At 41.6% G+C, this 19898-nt stretch overlaps 1 protein-coding gene and 1 non-coding gene across 2 annotated transcripts in view; one reads left to right on the top strand and one right to left on the bottom strand.

Annotated features, from left to right (window-relative positions):
* Window positions 1-480: 480 nt before the first annotated feature.
* Window positions 481-587, bottom strand: LOC122673148. The gene has a single exon (XR_006334624.1). It is a non-coding gene; the product is annotated as a U6 spliceosomal RNA (small nuclear RNA).
* Window positions 588-12551: 11964 nt separating this feature from the next.
* Window positions 12552-19898, top strand: part of UBE2R2 (ubiquitin conjugating enzyme E2 R2) — a 95254-nt gene continuing 87907 nt past the window's right edge. The window contains exon 1 of the mRNA XM_043927706.1: window positions 12552-13254. Coding sequence (XP_043783641.1) covers window positions 13078-13254 — 177 coding nt within the window. The 5' untranslated portion in view covers window positions 12552-13077. The remainder of the gene's footprint in view (window positions 13255-19898) is intronic.

The raw sequence follows: 19898 nt of genomic DNA, 5'->3' as shown, positions 1-19898 counted from the left end.
TGATGGGCATCTAGGTTGCTTCCGCGTCCTGGCTATTATAAATAGCGATGAACATTGGGGTACACGTGTCTCTTTCAGGTCTGGTTTCCTTGGTGTGTATACCCAGGAGTGGGATTGCTGGGTCATATGGCAGTTCTAATTCCAGTTTTTTAAGAAATCTCCAGTGTTCTCCATAGCGGCTGTACTAGTTTGCATTCCCACCAGCAGTGTAAGAGGGTTCCCTTTTCTCCACACCCTCTCCAGCATTTATTGCTTGTAGACTTTTGGATAGCAGCCATCCTGACTGGCGTGTAATGGTACCTCATTGTGGTTTTGATTTGCATTTCTCTGATAATGAGTGATGTTGAGCATCTTTTCATGTGTTTGTTAGCCATCTGTATGTCTTCTTTGGAGAAATGTCTGTTTAGTTCTTTGGCCCATTTTTTGATTGGGTCATTTATTTTTCTGGAATTGAGCTGCAGGAGTTGCTTGTATATTTTTAAAAATATGGAACGCTTCACGAATTTGCGTGTCATCCTTGCGCAGGGGCCATGCTATTCTTCTCTGTATCGTTCCAATTTTAGTATATGTGCTGCCGAAGTGAGCACTCTCTTCTCGCTTTATCAATTAACCAATCTCGTCAGTTCTACTTCCAAAATAAGTCTTGAGTTTATTCATTTTGTGTGTGTATGTGTTAAGTCACTTCAGTCTTGTCCCATTCTTTGCGACTGTACTGACTGTAGCCTGCCAGACTCCTGTGTCACTGGGATTCTCTGGGCAAGAATACTGGAGTGGGTTGCCATGCCCACCTCCAGGGGATCTTCCTGACTCAGGGATCAAACCCACCTCTCTTAGGTCTCCTGCCCATTGGCAGCCTGGTTCTTAACCACTAGCATCACCTGGGAAGCCCCAGGACTATCTCTTCAGTTCAGTCGCTCAGTCGTGTCCGACTCTGCGACCCCATGGATTGAAGCAAGCCAGGCTTCCCTGCCCTTTTTGTAGTCATAATTCAATTATAAAATTCAAGAAATGTAACTTTCATTCAATACTATCATATAAAGCCCATATTCACATTTTGCCAGTTATCTCAATAATATGCTTTACATAGTAGCGTTTTATCTCCTGGTTCAAGATCAGGCATCTATTTAGGCATCATCTTTTTTTTCCCTCTCAGTGTGAATTAATCTGGAACATATTCTCTCCCTTTTTTGTTTTTTGTTGTGTGTGTGTATGTGTTGGTTTTTGGGTTTGCCACGCTGTGCAGCATGTGGGATCTTAGTTCTCTGATCAGGGATGGTACCCTTGCCCCGTGCATGGGAAGTGCAGAATCTTAACTGCTGGACTGCCAGGGAAGTCCATTTTCCCCCCTAACAACAGTTTTGAAGAATATAGCATAGTTTCATTCGATAGCTTTTTCTTTAAATCTTTTTTGTTGAAGTATGCAGTGGTAAAGACTCTGCCTGCCAAGGTAAAATACATAAGAGATCTGGGTTCAATCCCTGTGTCAGGAAGATCTCCTGGAGTAGGAAATAGGAACCCCCCTTCAGTATTCTTGCCTGGAAAATTCCATGGACAGAGGCGCCTGGTGGGCTACAATCCATGTGGTCGCAGAGTCAGATACCACTGAGCACCCATGCACAACACACATATGGAAAAATTCACATATCTCAAGGATACACCTTGGATAGTCACAAACTAAACATACATATGTACTCAACTCACAAAAAAAAAAGCAGGGACTTCCCTTGTGGTCCAGTGGTTAAGTATCTGCCTGTCAATTCAGGAGACACAGGTTCAATTCCTGGTCCAGGAAGATCCCACACACCACGGAATCACTAAGCATGTGCACCCTAACTACTGAGCTCGAACTCTAGAACTTGCGAGCCACAACTACTGAAGCCCACATGTCCTAGAGCCAGTACTCCATAACCCGAGAAGCCACCAAAATGATAAGTCCACGCAGCACAATGAAGACTAGAACCTGCTCACTGCAACAGGAGAAAACCCAGGAGCAGTAACGAAGACCCAGTGAGGCCAAAAATAAACACAAAAATAAATTTTAATTTGAAAGAAAAGAACATTTTCTGCACCTTTCCAGTCTCCCCTCATGCTGCCTTTTAGTCACCACCCTGGAAAAATAACCACTGTCCTGACTTCTAATAGCATAGGTTTGCTTATGCAGTGCTTTTAAAGGAATTTTCACAAAAGTGGTCTTGTCCTTCAATATGTTTTCACACGCTTGCCAGAATGAGTATTCTGCAACTGAAACCCTATCATGTCACGCTCCTCTTAAAAACTTATCAGTGGCTGGCTACCAATTGCACTTAGAATGAATGAAATGAATGAATGAAATACAGACTTCTCCAAGGCCATGATCAATATATTCCCTCACTCACTACCCATCTTTTTTCTCAGTACTCTACCCCTTCATCACTGAGCTCCAGCAATATCCACCTTCTTTCAATTCCTTGGTTGTATCAAGTTCTTTCTTATCTCAGAGACTTGAGCCAAGCTGTTTGCTCTGCCTGGAATGCTTCTCTGAAAATTTTTCCCTTTCATCCCACAGCTTTCAGTGTAAATAACATGTCTATAGTTAGGCCTTCACTGATCACCCAACCTGAAATATGTTTTCCCTTATCTCTTCACCCAATTGATTCCTTTTTTTTTTTTTTTAGCACTTTTAAAAATGATTTTTCATTATCAATTGTCTCTCTCTCCATCCTTGACTGTGAGTCTGTGAAAACAAGGATCAGGTGTACATGTCCAATACCCAGTACACTGTACATCCTCAGTAAGTGTTTACTGACTGAATGATGTGACCACTGTCAACCTTTCAACCTTGTCTGTCATCTTTGTCTCCTTCAAATATTAAGGCCCAGCCATACGGAACTACTTGGGAATTTCCCCACTCTATCTTGCTTTCTTGTCCCGGGCTTCTGAGCTTACCAGCTTCTTTGCTACCAATGTTTTGATTTTTTTTTCACAGCCTTATTGAGATAAAATTGACATATAACTGTTAAAGTTGTACAACGTGATGACTTGTTGCACACATATTGCAAAATGGTTACCTCAGTAAGATTAGTTAACACATTTAACATATCCTTCACCTCACCTAATTACCATTTGTTGTTTTGATGAGAACATTTAAGATCTACTCTTATAGCTATTTTCAAATATTCAGTTCAGTTATTCAGTCATGTCCAACTCTTTGCAACCCCATGGACTGCAGCACGCCAGGCTTCCCTGGCCATCACCAACTCCCAAAGTTTACTCAAACTCATGTCCATTGAGTCAGTGATGCCATCCAACCATCTCATCCTCTGTCGTCCCCTGCTCTTCCCACCCTCAATCTTTCCCAGCATCAAGGTCTTTTCAAATGAGTCAGTTCTTTGCATCAGGTGGCCAAAGTATTGGAGTTTCAGCTTCAGCATCTGTCCTTCCAATGAATATTCAGGACTGATTTCCTTTAGGATGGTCTCGTTGGATCTCCTCGCTGTCCACCTTAGAGTCTTCTCTAACACTACAGTTCAAAAGCATCAATGCTTCGGTGCTGAGCTTTCTTTATAGTCCAACTCTTACATCCATACATGGCTACTAGAAAAACCATAACCTTGACTAGATGGACCTTTGTTGGCAAAGTAATGTCCCTGCTTTTTAATATGCTGTCTACAATACAATATTTTAAACTATAGTCATCATGCTGTACACTAGATCCCTAGAACTTATTCCTCTATACCTGGGAGTTGGTACCCTTTAACCAATATCTCTTTTCCCCTACCGGCCAGGGCCTGGCAAACACCAATCTACTTTCTGTTTCTGAGTCCAACTTTTCTGGATCCTGCATGTCAGTGAGATACTACAATGTTTGTTTCTTTCTGACCAGGCCACGCAGCTTACAGGATCTCAGTTCCCTGATCAGAGAGTGAGCCCAGGCCATGGCAGTGAAAGTTTGGATCCTAACCACTAAGCCATCAGGGACTCCCAGACACTACAGTATTTGTCATTCTCTGATTTATTCCACTTTGTGTAATTCCCTCAGTGTTCATCCATGTTGTCCCAAATGGCAAAATTTCCTTCTTTATAGTTGAAGAGTACTTTGATTGTTAAGTAAGGTTTCCTGGAGGAGATTGGACTGGCGCTGAGTCCAGAAGTATGACTTGAGTTTGAACTGATAAAGGGAGGATATGACATCCTGGAAGTCTGAGAAAGACCAAAAGGGCCAGAGATTAGTCAACTTTTCATTCCACAACATCAAGGCCTGTACTATGTCAAGGAGAAAGATAAATAAGACATAATGATCACAAGCCAGAAATCTGGAATAATGCTCTTGCCTTTACATTTCACAGGCTGATGATCCCTGTATTCATTTAAACATAACCTCAGAGAGGTTTCTTCTGACCCTGTCTCCATTTAAAATTGCATCCACCCCGGTGGTTTCAGTCTTGGCTGCCCACTTTAATCACTTTCATTAGTACTCACCAAAATGTGCAATAATCTTATTTGTCTACTAATTCCTTGCTTTTGTCTGTTTCTGTCTCAACCACTAGGATATAAACTCTTTGAGGGCAGAACTCAGTCATTTCTGTCTCATTCACTACTGTATCCTTGGCATTAAGCACAGGGCCTGCCATATAGCAGGCAGTCAATAAATATTTGTTGAATGAGTGAATGACTTTTTAAAAATATAAATACAAATTTTATTATTTGCTCAATGTGGGAAATATCTAAATCACAGAATTAAGGAAAATCAAATTTGTTTTATGTCAAAGATCAACCAAAGTCATGTTTATAAAATGAGCAATTTAAAATTAGAAGCCAATGTATAATGTTTGTCTTTCAGAGAAGCCCTGGATATATAATAATTTTTTAATATAATAATTTTTAGCTACTTTTTCTTTTATTAACAATGTTTGGGCAAAATAATTTTATCTTTCTTTAATGCTATTTTTAAAGAAATGACAGAGGTAAGAAAATATCCTATACTCTTGAAAATATTGTTAGTGTGGTCTTGTTTAGTTGCTAAGTCATATCTGACTTTTTTACCACCCCATGGCCTATATCCCACCAGGCTCCTCTGTCCATGGGATTTCCCAAGCAAGAATACTGGAATGGATTGCCATTTCCTCCTCCATGAATGTCTGTTTCTTAGGAGCACCTTAGAGGCTGAGAGAAAGATGTAAACAAATAGTTGCAGTAGAGTATATATGTACAGATTGCTGTGGGCACATCAGACTAGGAACAGCAATGTGGCTACAAGCAGTCACACCAAAGTGGGATGGCCAAGGTTCAAGTTCAGTTTCTACCAGTCACTCACTGGGTTACCTTTAAAACTATTCACCTCACATTAGGACTTGAACCCATGTACCAGGGCTCAAACATGGCCAGACCCCACAGTCTTCCTACCAATATCACCCACCTGATTTCAGGACTTAATGAAGCTCATCGCAGAAAGAATTATGAGCAAAAAAGTGATAGGTAAGAAGTGGATTTATTTACAGAGAAATACACAGTCTACAGACAGAGGGTAGACCATTTCAAAATATGAGACTGGCCTCAAAATATGATGTGGTTAGCTTTTACAGTATGGGTAATTTCATAGGCTAATGAGCAGGAGAATTATCCCAACTATTTTAGGGAAGGGGCAAAGATTTCCAGGAATTGGTCCACCACCCACTTTTTGGTCTTTAATGGTCAGCCTTAAAGTTTCGTGGCGTCCATGGGAGTGTCATTTAGCTTGCAGATATGTTACAATGAGTGTATACTGAGGCTTAATGTCTAGTGGGACTGATTCATCCACCGCGTTGGACCCATTTGGTTCTAGTCAGTTTATATCATGTCCTTGGGCTACATTATTCTTTTAAAGTTTGTGCCTTGCCCCCTCCTCTCCTGTTTCACCTTGAGTAATTGTCTTAACATCCCTAAGCCTTGGATATTTCTCTGTGCGTTAGTTGCTTGCTCAGTCAGATCTGACTCACTGTGACCCTACAGACGGTAGCCTGCCAGGCTCCTCTGTCCAGGGGATTCTCCACGCAAGAATACTGGAATGGGTTGCCATTCCCTTCTCCAGAGGATCTTCCCAACCCAGGAATCGAACCCAGGTCTCCCGCATCGCAGGAAGAGTCTTTACTGTCTGAGCCACTAGGGCAGCCCTAAATATTCCTAGTAATGATCATGTCGTGGATTTTTGTCAGAATTAAGTGAGATTTACCACATGTGGAGAGCCTGTCACATACTGATGCATAGCAAATCTTAGCTGTTGTTTTTAAAGGAAGATTGTGCCTCCTTAGAAGCACCATGTAAGACTTACATATATTAACATACGCAAAATGAAACAAAATAGTGGCCTCTTTAAAAAAGTCATTCTAGGGATTTCCTTGGTGGCCTAGTGATTAAGATTCTGGGCTTTCACTGAATGGTCCAGGTTCAATCCCTGACCAGGGAAACAATTTCCCAAAAGCCACGCGGTTCAGTTCAGTCACTCAGTCGTGCCTGACTTTGCAACCCGATGGACTGTAGCAGGCTAGGCTTTCCTGTCCATCACCAACTCCCAAAGCTTACTCAAACTCATGTGTCTATGGCATCACCTAGTACTCTCCAGCTAGGGCTCCTCTAAAGAATCTATTACCTTTCTTACAAAGAGAAAAGATGTGGAAATAAATGAGAGGGAGGGTTTTTGCTTTAGAAAAGTTAATTCTGACTTTACAGAATAATTTTTTTTTTTTTTTTTGCCACACTGCATGGCACTGCAGCCATGAAAGTCAGTGATGCTGACTTTGAGTCAGTGATGCTATCCAACCATCTCATCCTCTGTTGTCCCCGTCTCCTCCCACCTTCAATCTTTCCCAGCATCATGGTCTTTTCAAGTGAGTCAGTTCTTCGCATCAGGTGGCCAAAGTATTGGAGTTTCAGCTTCAGCATCAGTCCTTTTAGTGAATATTCAGGACTGATTTCTTTAGGATTGACTGCTTTGATCTCCTTGCAGTCCAAGGGACTCTCAAGAGTCTCCTCCAACACCACAGTTCAAAAGCATCAATTCTTCGGCACTCAGCTTTATAGTCCAACTCTTATAACCATACATGACTACTGGAAAAACCATAGCTTTGACTAAATGGACCTTTATTGGCAAAGTAATGTCTCTGATTTTAAATATGCTACCTAGGTTGGTCATAGCTTTTCTTCCAAGGAGAAAGCATCTTTTAATTTCATGGCTGTAGTGCCATGCAGTGCGGCAAAAAAAAAAAAAAAAAGTTATTCTGTACAGTCAGAATTAACTTTTATAAAGCAAAAACCCTCCCTCTTATTTATTTCCACATCTTTTGTCTTTGTAAGAAAGGTAATAGATTCTTTAGAGGAGCCCTGGCTAGAAAGAGTACTAGCTGATGCCAAAGAAACTAGGGATAAATGTCCTGTTTTCTTTGCCACCAGAGGGCACCAGTCAGTCAAGTCAATCTTTGCTGCTGCTACCTGTCATGAAACTAAGAAGCTCTAGGAAGCTGTTTCTGACATTCATTCTTTGTGCTGTAAAGTAGCCAAACATTATAGTAGCTTGAATACGGTTATGTATAGCTGACAAAAGAAGAGAAGCTAAAGTCAAAGTAGAAAAGGAAAGATATACCCATTTGAATGCAGAGTTCCAAAGAATAGCAAGGAGAGATAAGAAAGACTTCTTCAGTGATCAATGCAAAGAAATAGAGGAAAACAATAGAATGGGAAAGACTAGAGATCTCTTCAAGAAAATTAGAGATACCAAGGGAACATTTCATGCAAAGATGGGCACAATAAAGGACAGAAATGCTGTAGACCTAACAGAAGCAGAAGATAATAAGAAAAGGTGGGAAGAATGCACAGAAGAACTATACAAAAGAAGATCTTCATGACCCAGACAGATAACCACGATGGTGTGATCACTCACCGAGAGCCAGACATCCTGAAATATGAAGTCAAGTGGGCCTTAGGAAACATCACTAAAAACAAAGCTAAAAAAATAAAAATAAAAAATAAAAAAATAAAAACAAAGCTAGTGGAGGTGATGGAATTCCAGTTGAGCTATTTCAAATCCTAAAAGATGATGCTGTTCAAGTGCTGCACTCAATATTCTAGCAAATTTGGAAAACTCAGCAGTGGCCACAAGACTGGAAAAGGTCAGTTTTCATCCCAATCCCAAAGAAAGGCAATGACAAAGAATGTTCAAACTACCACACAATTGCAATCATGTCACACGCTAGCAAAATAATGCTCAAAATTCTCCAAGCTAGGCTTCAGCAGTATGTAAACTATGAACTTCCAGATGTTCAAGCTGGATTTGGAAAAGGCAGAGGAACCAGAGATCAAATTGCCAACATCCATTGGATCATCAAAAAAGCAAGAGAAACATCTGCTTTATTGACTAGGCCAAAGCTTTAGACTGTGTGGATCACAACAAACTGTGGAAAATTCTTCAAGAGATGGGAATACCAGACCACCTGACCTGACTCCTGAGAAATCTGTCTGCAGGTCAAGAAGCAACAGTTAGAACCGGACAAGGCACAACAGACTGGTTCCAAATCAGGAAAGGAGTACATCAAGGCTGTATATTGTCACCCTGCTTATTTAACTTCTATGCAGAGCACGCCATGTGAAATGCTGGGCTGGATGAAGCACAAGCTGGAATCAAGGTTGCTGGGAGAAATAACCTCAGATATGCAGATGACACCACTCTTACGGCAGAAAGCAAAGAAAAACTAAAGAACCTCTTGATGAAAGTGAAAGAGGAGAGTAAAAAAGCTGGCTTAAAACTCAACATTCAGAAAACTAAGATCATGGCATCCGGCCCCATCACTTCATGGTAAATAGATGGGGAAACAATGGGAACAGTGACAGACTTTACTTTTTTGGGCTCCAAAATCACTGCAGATGGTGACTGAAGTCATGAAATTAAAAGATGCTTGCTCTTTGGAAGAAAAACGATGGCAAACCTGAATAGCATATTAAAAAGCAGAGACATTACTTTGCCAACAAAGGTCCATCTAGTCAAAGCCATGGTTTTTTCCAGTAGTCATGTATGGATGTGAGAGTTTGACAATAAAGAAGGCTGAGCGCCAAAAAATTGATATTTTTGAACTGTGGTGTTGAAAAAGACTCTCGAGGGTCCCTTGGACTGCAAGGAGATCCAACCAGTCAATCCTAAAGGAAATCAGTACTTTAATTTGGGAAGGACTGATGCTGAAGCTGAAACTCCAATACTTTGGCCAACTGATGAGAAGAACCCACTCATTGGAAAAGACCTTGATGCTGGGAAAGATTGAGGGTGGGAAGAGCAGGGGATGACAGAGGATGAGATGGTTGGATGGCATCACTGACTCGATGAACACGAATTTGAGCAAGCTCCAGGAGTTGGTAAGAGACAGGGAAGCCTGGCATGCTGCAGTCCATGGGGTCGCAAAGAGTTGGACATGACTGAGGGACTGAACTGATATGGATATGAGCAAGACCCTTTGTCCTTACAGAACAGGACACCTACTATGTGTCTGAGAGACCCTATTAGACTACAGGGGTGGAGGGTGAGGCTTAATTTGTGATTCATTGTTGTTATTGTTGTTGTCACTGATTATCTTCCTGCCTTTGGTTGTGGGCCCTTGAGAACAACTACTTAGTATCTATTTTGTGTCAGAGAGTGTCCTAGTTGCTCAGGATCCAGGGATGAATAAGACATAGTTGCAACCTACTAATAAACAATGTCACCTGCTAAGGTAAAAAGGCATGATACAAGTCCTGTGGAATTTGACTTCCTCTGACCTGAGGATGGAGTCTTTAGACAGCTCATTAAGACACTAGGCTGTGAGCTTCCTTGATAGGTATATGTTTATTAGGGTCATGGCATTGTGAATACTTAGAATGAGTTTGTGAGTTGATTTGAGTCCAGGGAGCGGTATTTGGTCTGGGTGCCAGGTGTATGTTCCAGTGACTTAAGACTAGGAATTTGACATCTTCTGGGTCAGGGTGAGGCTGTGATGAGTTTATGTGGGTGAAATGCTTTGAAGATGAACTTTCTGCCTATTTGTCTACTCATAGCCTTGCTATTAAAAGTGTCAACATCATCACCCATATTTCCAGGTCAGCAATCTTCTTGTCTTTAAATGGAGTGGGGGGAGGAGGAGAAGTCAAAAACAGTCATACTCCATCCTTTGGGAAGGAGGGGCTACACTGACTAAGATGCGCTCTAATGCCAGTGAAGTTTGGCCTCAAGACCAAGAGAATAGAGTTGGGAGCTAAGGAATGATTATTTAAAATACTGAGGCTTTGTGTCTGAGAAAAAAATAACACCAACAATAAAATGAAGGGGCTCTTTCCTTGTGGATAGTGCATAGTGACTTCCTTCTTAAGAGGACAGAAACGAGGTAAAAAGAGTAACTTTACAGTGGAGAAACCTGACACACTAGGTCAGCCAGGTGATTGAGGTCAATATCAGCATATCAACACAGTCATGTTGATATTATGTGCTCTTGATATGATGCGATGAAAATATTTTTCTCCTGGGATCTCTTCCTCTGTGGGCATGCTGAGTTGCTCAGTCATATCTGACTCTTTGCGACCCCATGGACTGTAGCCAGCCAGGCTCCTCTGTCTATGGAATTTTCCAGACAAGAATACTGGGGTAGGCTGCCATTTTCTCCTCCAGGGGATCTTCCTGACCCGGGATTGAACCAGCATCTCCTGCATTGGCAGGCAGATTAGCATTCTTTACCACTAACCCCTGGGAAGCCCCAGGATCTCTCCCCAAACTCCAGTTTAATCATGAGAAAAACATCACAAATTCTAGCTGAGGGATATTCTAAAGTATACTTGACCAGTACTGTTCAAAACTTTCAAAGTCATCAAAAACAAGGAAAGTCTGAGAAACTTTCTTAGTCAAGAGGAGCCTTAATAAAATATGAAAACTAAATATAGTTTCTCGGATGGGATCCTGGAACAGAATAGGGACATTAGGTAAAATCTAAGGAAATGTGAGTAACTAGGATTTTAGTTAATAATATATCAACATTGGTTCATTAACTGTAATAAATGTACTATACTAATGTAAGATGTTAATAAGGGGAAATTGGATGCCAGGTATATGGAAATTATCTATACTATTTTTTTTTTAAGTCTATTAAAAAATGGAGGGGGTGGTATCCAGAATATAACTATGCCTTAAAAAAATTTTTTTTTCTTAAAGTTCCTACTTACGGAGCATTTACCATATGCTGGTCATTGTGCTAAACTCTGTACATGGATGATTTCATTTAATTTTTTTTTTCATTTAATTTTTATAATTGTTTATATATTAGGCATAATTAACCTTTTTTACAGAAGCTGATGAAAAAGGAAGAGGTAATATAATATAAATGGTGGAGCCAGGATTGGAACCAGGGATGTTTCTGATCCCAGAATTCTAAGTGTGTGGTACTCACAGTATCCTGGCTTTTCTAGAAAATGTTCAGTTTTCATAGGACAGGGCTTCCAAAGAGAAACAGGGCCTAAATTATGGGGATTGCAGTCCATTTCCACATCTCACTTCAGTCATGATTATTTTAAAACAACTCCAGTTCTAAGATCTGTAGGGGGTCAAAGTTCAACCAAGTACCTCATTTTACAAATGGGTAAATGGAGGATAGCCACAGCATTTGTTCCAAATCACACAGAAAAGGGCCAGGAACCCAGGTTCAGTCTGTATGATTATTTCTCTTTTTATTTCCCACAACTTCCTCTTTGTAGTTAAGAAGAGAAGTAGAAACTGACCTATCTGCTTTCCCCATTTCTCGGATGGGAAACTGCACTTCAACCCCCTAAGCTGGGAACACGCTGCTCTCCAAGGACACAATGGCATGAGGACTGGACCTGAGGAAATGTCAGGACGCTTGTTCCCACCGAGAAAACCCGCACTGTCAGCACATCCTTGTCAAGCACCTACTGAGTGCTGGACGACAGACCGACCGTGTGTCATGGCGGGCTGGGGAGGGGACGTTAGGCCTGCAGAGGATCAGGACTCAGGAGGACAAGTGCGGGAGGCCTGAGGATACAGGTAGGGGGAGGAGGGCGATGACAGCTCTAGGACAGAGGTCCCTTCCCGGGAGCGCCTTTGGAAACGTAGCGTCAAGCCGCACAACCGTCATTTTGTGGCCAAGGGCATCCCCAGGGGCCATCCTCAAACCCCGGCCCCCACCGCCACCCCCAACAGCCGCTTGGCCCTTTAAGGGCGGGGGACGCGCGCCGGCGTCACAAAGCGCCGCCACCTGGCGGGGCGGTGGAGAGGAGGCGGGGAGGCGGAGAGGAGGCGGGGACGTGGGAGGAGGAGGAGGAGCGGGGGGGGGGGAGCAGCGGGAGGAGGGAGAGGAGGGTGGAGGGGGAGGAGAGGGAGGAGGGGGAGGAGGGAGAGGAGGGCGGGGCGCGCGCACGCGCGGCGCGTCGGACCGCTCGCCGCCTAGAGCCTCCCTCCGCCAAGAGCCGCCCTCCCTCCCGACGCGCGCCCCTCCTCCCTCCCTCCTTCTTCTCGGTTTCGTCGCTCCCGCGGCGCGAGGCGCTCTCGCTCTTCTCCTCCTCCTCTCCGCCGTCGCCCCTCCCCCCGCGCAGCCGCCGCCGCCGCCGCAGCCGCGAGACCCCCGCGTGTCGCGCTTCCCCCGCCCTTCGGCCCCGCGCGCCCTTCGGCCCCGGCGGCCCCCGAGGAGAACAAGAGAGCGAGCGAGCGCGGCGCTCCCGGGCCATCCCGGCCCGGTCTCCTCACTGTCGCCGGCCTTTCGCCGCCTTCCTCCGCTTCCACCTCTTCCCCCCCCCCCCCCCCATCAAGTTGAGGCCCCCTCCGGGGGGGGGAGGCCCGAGACGCGGAGCGAATTTCTTTAACTCTCTCCACCCCTCCCCCCACCCCTGCCCGAGTGTGAGGAGAAGGGCCCGGCCCGGCCCGCGTCGTGTGTGAGGAGGAACCGGGCCGGCCCACGGGCCGTGTGGGGCCTGGTCCGGGCCGCCGGGTGTGTGAAGACAGGGGCCCGGAGCGGCCCGGCAGAGGGCGAGCGGAGGGGAGGGGCCTGGTCCGGCCCGGCTGGTGCGTGAGGACTGGGGCCCCGGCCCGGCGCCGCCGCCGCCGCGATGGCCCAGCAGCAGATGACCAGTTCGCAGAAGGCCCTGATGCTCGAGCTGAAATCCCTGCAGGAGGAACCGGTGGAGGGCTTCCGGATCACCCTGGTGGATGAATCCGACCTCTACAACTGGGAGGTTGCCATCTTCGGACCCCCTAACACGCTCTACGAAGGCGGCTACTTCAAGGTACCCCCACCCCCTCTCAGACCAGGCTTCCCTCGGCGGAGGCCGCGGTTTTCGGCTGTTTTCCCGGCCGAGAGTGGGAGCGCGGGGGAGCGGAGGGGGCTCCTCACCCCGGCAGCCCCCTCCCCCCATCCGTGGAGGCAGGAAGGCCTCGCTTGCTCACCCGGTGCCTTTTCTTTGTCATGGGGGCGGGGGCGGGAGGCCAGCCTGCACCGGGAAATAGGAAAGCCTCTGTGGCTAGGGTAGTGGCTACCGGAGGAGGAGGGGGGAGGTCTTTGTTTTGTTTCCCCCGCCGAGGGTGTACGGAGAGAAAGGTGGTCTGTTCCCCACGGCCTCCCATCAGAACCATCTCTGCGCCGGCTGGAACTACCCCAGAGGGCAGAGTGACCTGCACTTATGGGATTGGACCTTTTTTGGGGGTGGGGGTGGGGGGTAGGACGGTGGGGGAGGGGTATCGGCCTGTCATTCCAGAGGCTGCCTACTGACCTGACATTTTGGGGATTTGAGGGCTTCTTGCATATAGTGGTGGTTCCAACTTCGCATTCCAGTGGGTGGTAATGGAGAATAGGACCCTAGGGGTGGTAAACAAGGGCGCCTGCGTTTTCTTGCCATCAGCCACTTGAGGGAACTCGAATTTAGCCCCCTTTCTGTCCTCATTTTCTATTTACTTCAGTGCTGTTTCAAAATGCCCTTTGTCCTCACCCTGCCACCAACTTTACTGCACTCACCCCCGCCTTCCCCGGCCCCCGGCCTCCTGTGTAGAAATATCCACTGAGGGCAGAACATGTTATGTAGGGAGATTGATAATTTCCGACTTCAGGGAGACAAAATTGAAACCTTTTGCTCAGATGGCTAACTCTAGCAAACGGGGAGGGGGGTGGTTTCACAGGTGATAAGTATCATCTGCGGTGGGATGGTTTCACAAAGTAGGACCTCTCCTTAGCGACCGTAGATATACTTTGTATTGTTTTCCAGGATGTTAGAACAGTGGTTTTTATCCTTCCTGAATCCAGTAGTTTTTTCAATTCCCAAATACATAGTTGGAGATATTGAGGGTCTTTTGTTTTTGTTTTTATTTAACCATTTTTTAAGGGGAAAACCACAGATTGAAGGTCGAAGTTTTAAATGGTGGGGGACAGAGAGGAAATGAGTGCTTAGGAATTCTTTTAAGTTAATTTTTTTTAATTTCCAAATTTAAGTAAAATAGGTCTGTGAGTCAGTCTTAGTTTGTTTTGAAGGGAGGGGCTATCTTGGCATAAGTTTTAAATGAGTATCTTAGTCATGTAGTTACGTGTATTTTTAAGGACTGCCCAATTACTTTAGTTTCTACTCTTCTAAAGGTAGAAGCCTCAGTTTCAGGCTTGAAATTGGGTCTATTTTGTAGAAAATGTGAAGAATTGATTGGGAAATGTTTACCATTCATGTCTGTGATAGTCACGTAATACCTGGTAAAAAGCATGCATTTAGTTTTTAGAATACTGTATATACCAACCATACACTGTACTCTTCAGAGGAAAATACTTGGAGCAAAATCCACTGGCTAACTTTAGTGAAATGAAGTTTAATTTCCAAAAAGTATCATTATTTGGGACAATCGCTTGTCAGGATAAATAGTTCCTAGCTAGAATTATCTTAATCCTACGCAGTGCATTAAAAACAAACAACAACAAACAGAGGAAATAATGGGTTTAAAATGGTAATAGTTTTGCTCAGGTAATTGAGAACCGAGTGTGGTGAACCCTCTCAGTGTGGCATAGGTAATATGGAAGGAGAATTCCTTGAAGCATGCACTGATTTAGATTAACTGCTTTTTAAATTCAGTCTTATTTAAAAAGAATCTCGTTTTGTTGTATGTTTTAGATTTTTTTTTTTTACTTTTGTGAAATGTAAAAAATATATGAAAATTCTTAAACAGATTTAGTGTTTTAGTCTTATGTGAGAATTTTGTTCAGTTTTGTTCTCTTCTGCTTTTTTTTCTTTATTAAATGGCTTTTTATTCCAAAGTACTTCATTGGAAAAGGCAAATTTATGGTCCTGAGCAGTTAACACTGGTGACAGGTTTAAAACCATTGTTTTTTATTTCACTGCTTTTGTGAAACAAGGCTTTTAGTGTGTCCACTACAGCTGCAGTTAAAAGTTGGCACAGATCTTTCTCTACTACTATTCTCCTTGATCAAATGGTGGTTCTTGAACATTTAATTTATTTTCAAGTGAAACTATTTTCTTTATGGTGTGTTATAGTTTCCAAAGGCAGGGGCCCGCCAGTCATTTTAAATTTTTCATAATATAACTCCTTTACCTTTTACATGTTAATAGACTTCTAACAGATCTTATTCATCATGAAATAGTTGACCCTAGTCTGTTTTAACTGTGGCATCTGTTGTAGTAGAGACTTGTGAGACCTGTATTTCACAAATTTGTTTTTTCAACTTACTTTTCAAATATCTTGAATCTGTATGATTCTTAGCTTGGGTTGGGGATCGAGAGGAATATAGATGTATGGTGGGCAAAAGTAGTTTCTTGTGTCCGATTTTCTGAATGTTAGAAACTCTTCTTTGGCCTCATTATCTTTTTGTCCAGTTTCTTTAATTTAAAAATTTTTATTTTATTTTTTTGGCCACCCTGCGTGGCATGTAGGATCTTAGTTCTCCCACCAGGTATCAAACCCTGGTAACCCTGCTTTGGAAGCCAGGAGCTTTAACCGCTGGACCTCCAGGGGAGTCCTTTGTCCAGTTTCTTGATCTCATTGATTCACAGAGTGAATTTCTTTGCTGCTTCAAATTTTTCCTCTGGGGGCAATCATTGTAGAACACAAAGTAGGAGATGATTTAGAATACCCAGAACACTTCTGATCTTAATTTTGCTAATGTGGAGCGAGTTGGAATTCTATTATGTTACTGGAAGAGGAACTTGTTGATCATGTGAGCAGTAGTAATGACTTTTAACAAGTTTACTCCTATTCTTTTAGAAACAACTATCTTTTCAGATAACTCCTGATAATGATCACAACTTAGTGTGGCTGCTTTTGTATAGAACCTCCTTGTAACTCCTGCCTTATTTATATAAATACAAGATAGCAGTGAGTATGGAGATCAGAAAGAGGGACTTTTTCATGATATGCATAACATTTAAGTGTTACAGAATGCTTAAAGTGTTACAGGTTTTGTAGTTTTGATTTTATTCAGTAATCTATGGGAATGAAATACAGGTGTGTTCCATTTTTGGATAACTCCCAACAGATAAAATTTAGGAAGCATTTGTTATATTTTCAGAGTTTTCCTTAATAGGATATTCTTTATCAAATGTAACACTTCATTTTATATTCAAGAAAATCTTGAATAGTAATTGTTTAAGATAAAGGACATACATTATTTTCATTTGTTCTGGAATCTATTGTTCATGTGTCACCCCTCCCTGCCCCATAAAAACTATTTTATGACTGACATTTTTAATATATAATTGAAACAATTTTTCTAAGTAGTTTTGTCTTTTTGGCATAGGGATCCTTTTGAGAACTTTATAAATTTCCTTCAAAAGATAATCAGAACACACTAGTTTGTATGTAGGAGGGTTAACTGAATCCTTGTTTTAAGGGATTTGGATTGTCAGCTTTAAAAACAATTAAACTCCTTTGATGTAAAAAAATACTACTTTTTAAAAATTTATAAGTCTTTCAGTCAGTTAAAATTTTCTTAGTTTAAATTTTTTTCTCAGTGACTTTAAGAATACCCCTTAGGACTTATAGCTGTACCCTTTTCTGGAAGCTGAATTTGTTTTGAGTGCTGGGTGAGCTAAGGGAACATTGTAAATGGAAACATGGTTAATGTCCACTGATTTGGGACATGGAGTGCAATTTTAGTCCCCAGCCTGCATCCCTGGCAAATGCAGCATTCCAGTATTTCATAGATTATACTTTTACCATATTAAGTTGATTCCAAGATGAATATTTTTCTAGTTTCACATCTCAAATTTGGAATAAGTCCAGAAAGTCTTAGAATTGCCATCAACTAGGTGGCACTTGTGACTTAGCTGTGAGAGAGCCTTCCATTGAAATCATCTGATAAAATTTTTTTAAATGCTAGCATCAGTGTCTTAAATTTGATCAGTAAGAATTATTTCTTTTTGAATGAAGGATTTGTTTCCTTAGTACTTTTTTTTGCTGCATGTTGATTCCTCTTTTTCAGAGATTTGTGTTAGTAAACAATAATTATTGAACACACACCAAAGGCAAAGCACTACAGGAAGTGTCACTACCTTTCAGATAGTAAGGAAAAGTATTAGGACATTGATAACCTTAAAACTTTTATGAATAATCTTCATAAAAGTCTTTGTGCAGCAATGTGAGGGGTAGGTGTTACTGACAGAATTGTAATGGTAATTAAAATCAAAGTTTTAAGGCCAGTTAGTGCATTGGTCAACATAACCACAGTCTGTCATGATTAAATATTCTGCTCCATTTTTACAACTTAGTGTTAGTGTTCCTAGGCTAAGTAAGGTTCCAGAAAAATCTGTCTGTCGGAGACAGGTGAAATAAAAGAGATTATCTTAAGAAATTGGCCCACCTCTGCTAATATAGTTTGGAAAAATAACAGGAAGAGTTGTAAATTCAGGATTTAAGACAACAGAAATCCTATCTTGCTGAAAGGTCATATTTAAAGTTTTTAATTCTTTCATGTTCCTGTAATTCTTTTGGACGTTTCATCATATACCGCTACATATATATCTGAATAAGATTAAGCTGAACCTCTTTGAAAGTGTTTTGTCAGCACAGAATTAATTCATTTCAGCTTCGTTCAGTGAGAAATTGAGTTTATGTTTAAGTATCTTTAAATGAATTGATTCTGAAATTGTGGGATGATAAATACTTAATTGAAGAGAAAATTTTAGTTTGGATTGCTAAGGTTTGACTTTATATAAATTTTCCTCTATATAAGAATTGGAATAGTCAGGGAAAAAAAAAAGAATTGGAATATTCAGATTTGGGGATATGTATTTAACATAGAAAGTGAATATCCACTTTAAGCACCTTTAGTTGATTTGTTTTAATAACAAATATAAATATGTTTTTGTTACAACACAGTAAATTACTGTTGTAAATTTGTTGGCAGGGTAATATAAAACATGGAAAACTCTGAATGTCATGTCTAATTGCAGATACACGCTACTATCCTTATCACAGTAATTTAGGTGTTAGTAGCTAACATTTATTGAGTACTTACTATGTGCCATGTACTTTATATAGAATATTTCATACAATTCTCCTGTGAGGTGTGCTGTTAGTACTTTCATGCATATAGAGAAACAGTCACAGAGCTTATTTAACTTGCTCGGGGTCCTCAGCTAGGAAGTTGTAATATCAAGATGGATTATCAGACTGCTTGATTCTAAAGCCTGTGTTATTCTCTTGGTGAGATCTTTTATCATTTTGGATAATGTTTGAAGGTACAGAAATGGAGCTTTAAGAAAATAAAATCTATGGACGGGACTTCCCTAGTGGTCCAGTGGTTAAGACTGTACTTTCTCTGCAGGAGGTTGCGGATTCGATCCCAGGTTGGGGCTCTCAGATCCCACATGCTGCATGGTGTAGTCAAAAAAGTAAATAAATAAATAAAATTTTTGGAACATTTGAAAAGGAACTTTTTATTTTAAATTGTACAAGTTTAAAGGTCACAAGGGTAATTTGTTCCTTCAAATTTCAGGGAGATTATTATGACTTCTGCTTATAAATCTTAAATTGACTGAAGAAGTGGATTTTGATGTTGTTCTTGGACTACTTGGATTAGAGAGTAACAAGTCATAATTCAAAAGGATTTTTTTTTTTTATTAGCAAATTGACTCCTTTGATAGCAACTTTTTCATTATGGGAAGAGTGGGATGCTGCTACAGTTCAGAAATATAAATCTAAAAAAGCTACTTTTGGGATTAGAGATGATGGTAAACATCTTTGAAGTCATACTGGATCATAGAGGAAGTTAAATTTCTTAATACAGTGTTGCTTTATGCTTTTAAAATAATGTCAACACTTTTCCCAAGTATATTTAAACGTCATAGGAAACTTGAGCAGTGTAAAGTTGAGACTTTATTTTTTTCAGTTGAGTTTTAACTGGTATTCCGTATCTTTATTATAGCATCTTTTTTTTATATTATTGATATATGTAATAATTTGAATGAAGATTACACTGAGTGAGAAAGTCAATCTCAAAGGTTACATGGTCCCACTTAGTTAACATTCTTAAAATGTCAAAAGTATAAAGATTAAAACAGACCAGTGAGTGCGGAGGGGTCGGGGGGAGGGAGGGGGGATTAGAGATGTTTGGGTTATGGGATCGAGGTGGATGTGACTACGAAGGAGGAGCATGAGGGCTTTGTGGATGGAATAGTTCTATATCTAAATCGTGTTGGTAGTTACACAGATCTACACAGACCATAAAATGATGCAGAACTGCACTCATATATTGTACCAGTGTCAAATTTCCTCATTCTAATATGGGACTGTAATTATGTAAGACGCAGCCATTGGGGGAAATTTAGTGAAAAATAGATTTCTGTGTACTATCTTTGCAAATATATGTTGTGAATCTGTAACTTCCAAAATAAGATGTTAAAAAGTTAATCATCAGAAGAAGCCATATATTCATGCATTTTAT

This window comes from Cervus elaphus, chromosome 16 (genome assembly GCF_910594005.1).
Source record: "Cervus elaphus chromosome 16, mCerEla1.1, whole genome shotgun sequence".
NCBI classification, from domain to species: domain Eukaryota; kingdom Metazoa; phylum Chordata; class Mammalia; order Artiodactyla; family Cervidae; genus Cervus; species Cervus elaphus.
Note: the sequence above shows the minus strand (reverse complement) of the source record. Positions and strands in the feature narration are given on the sequence as shown.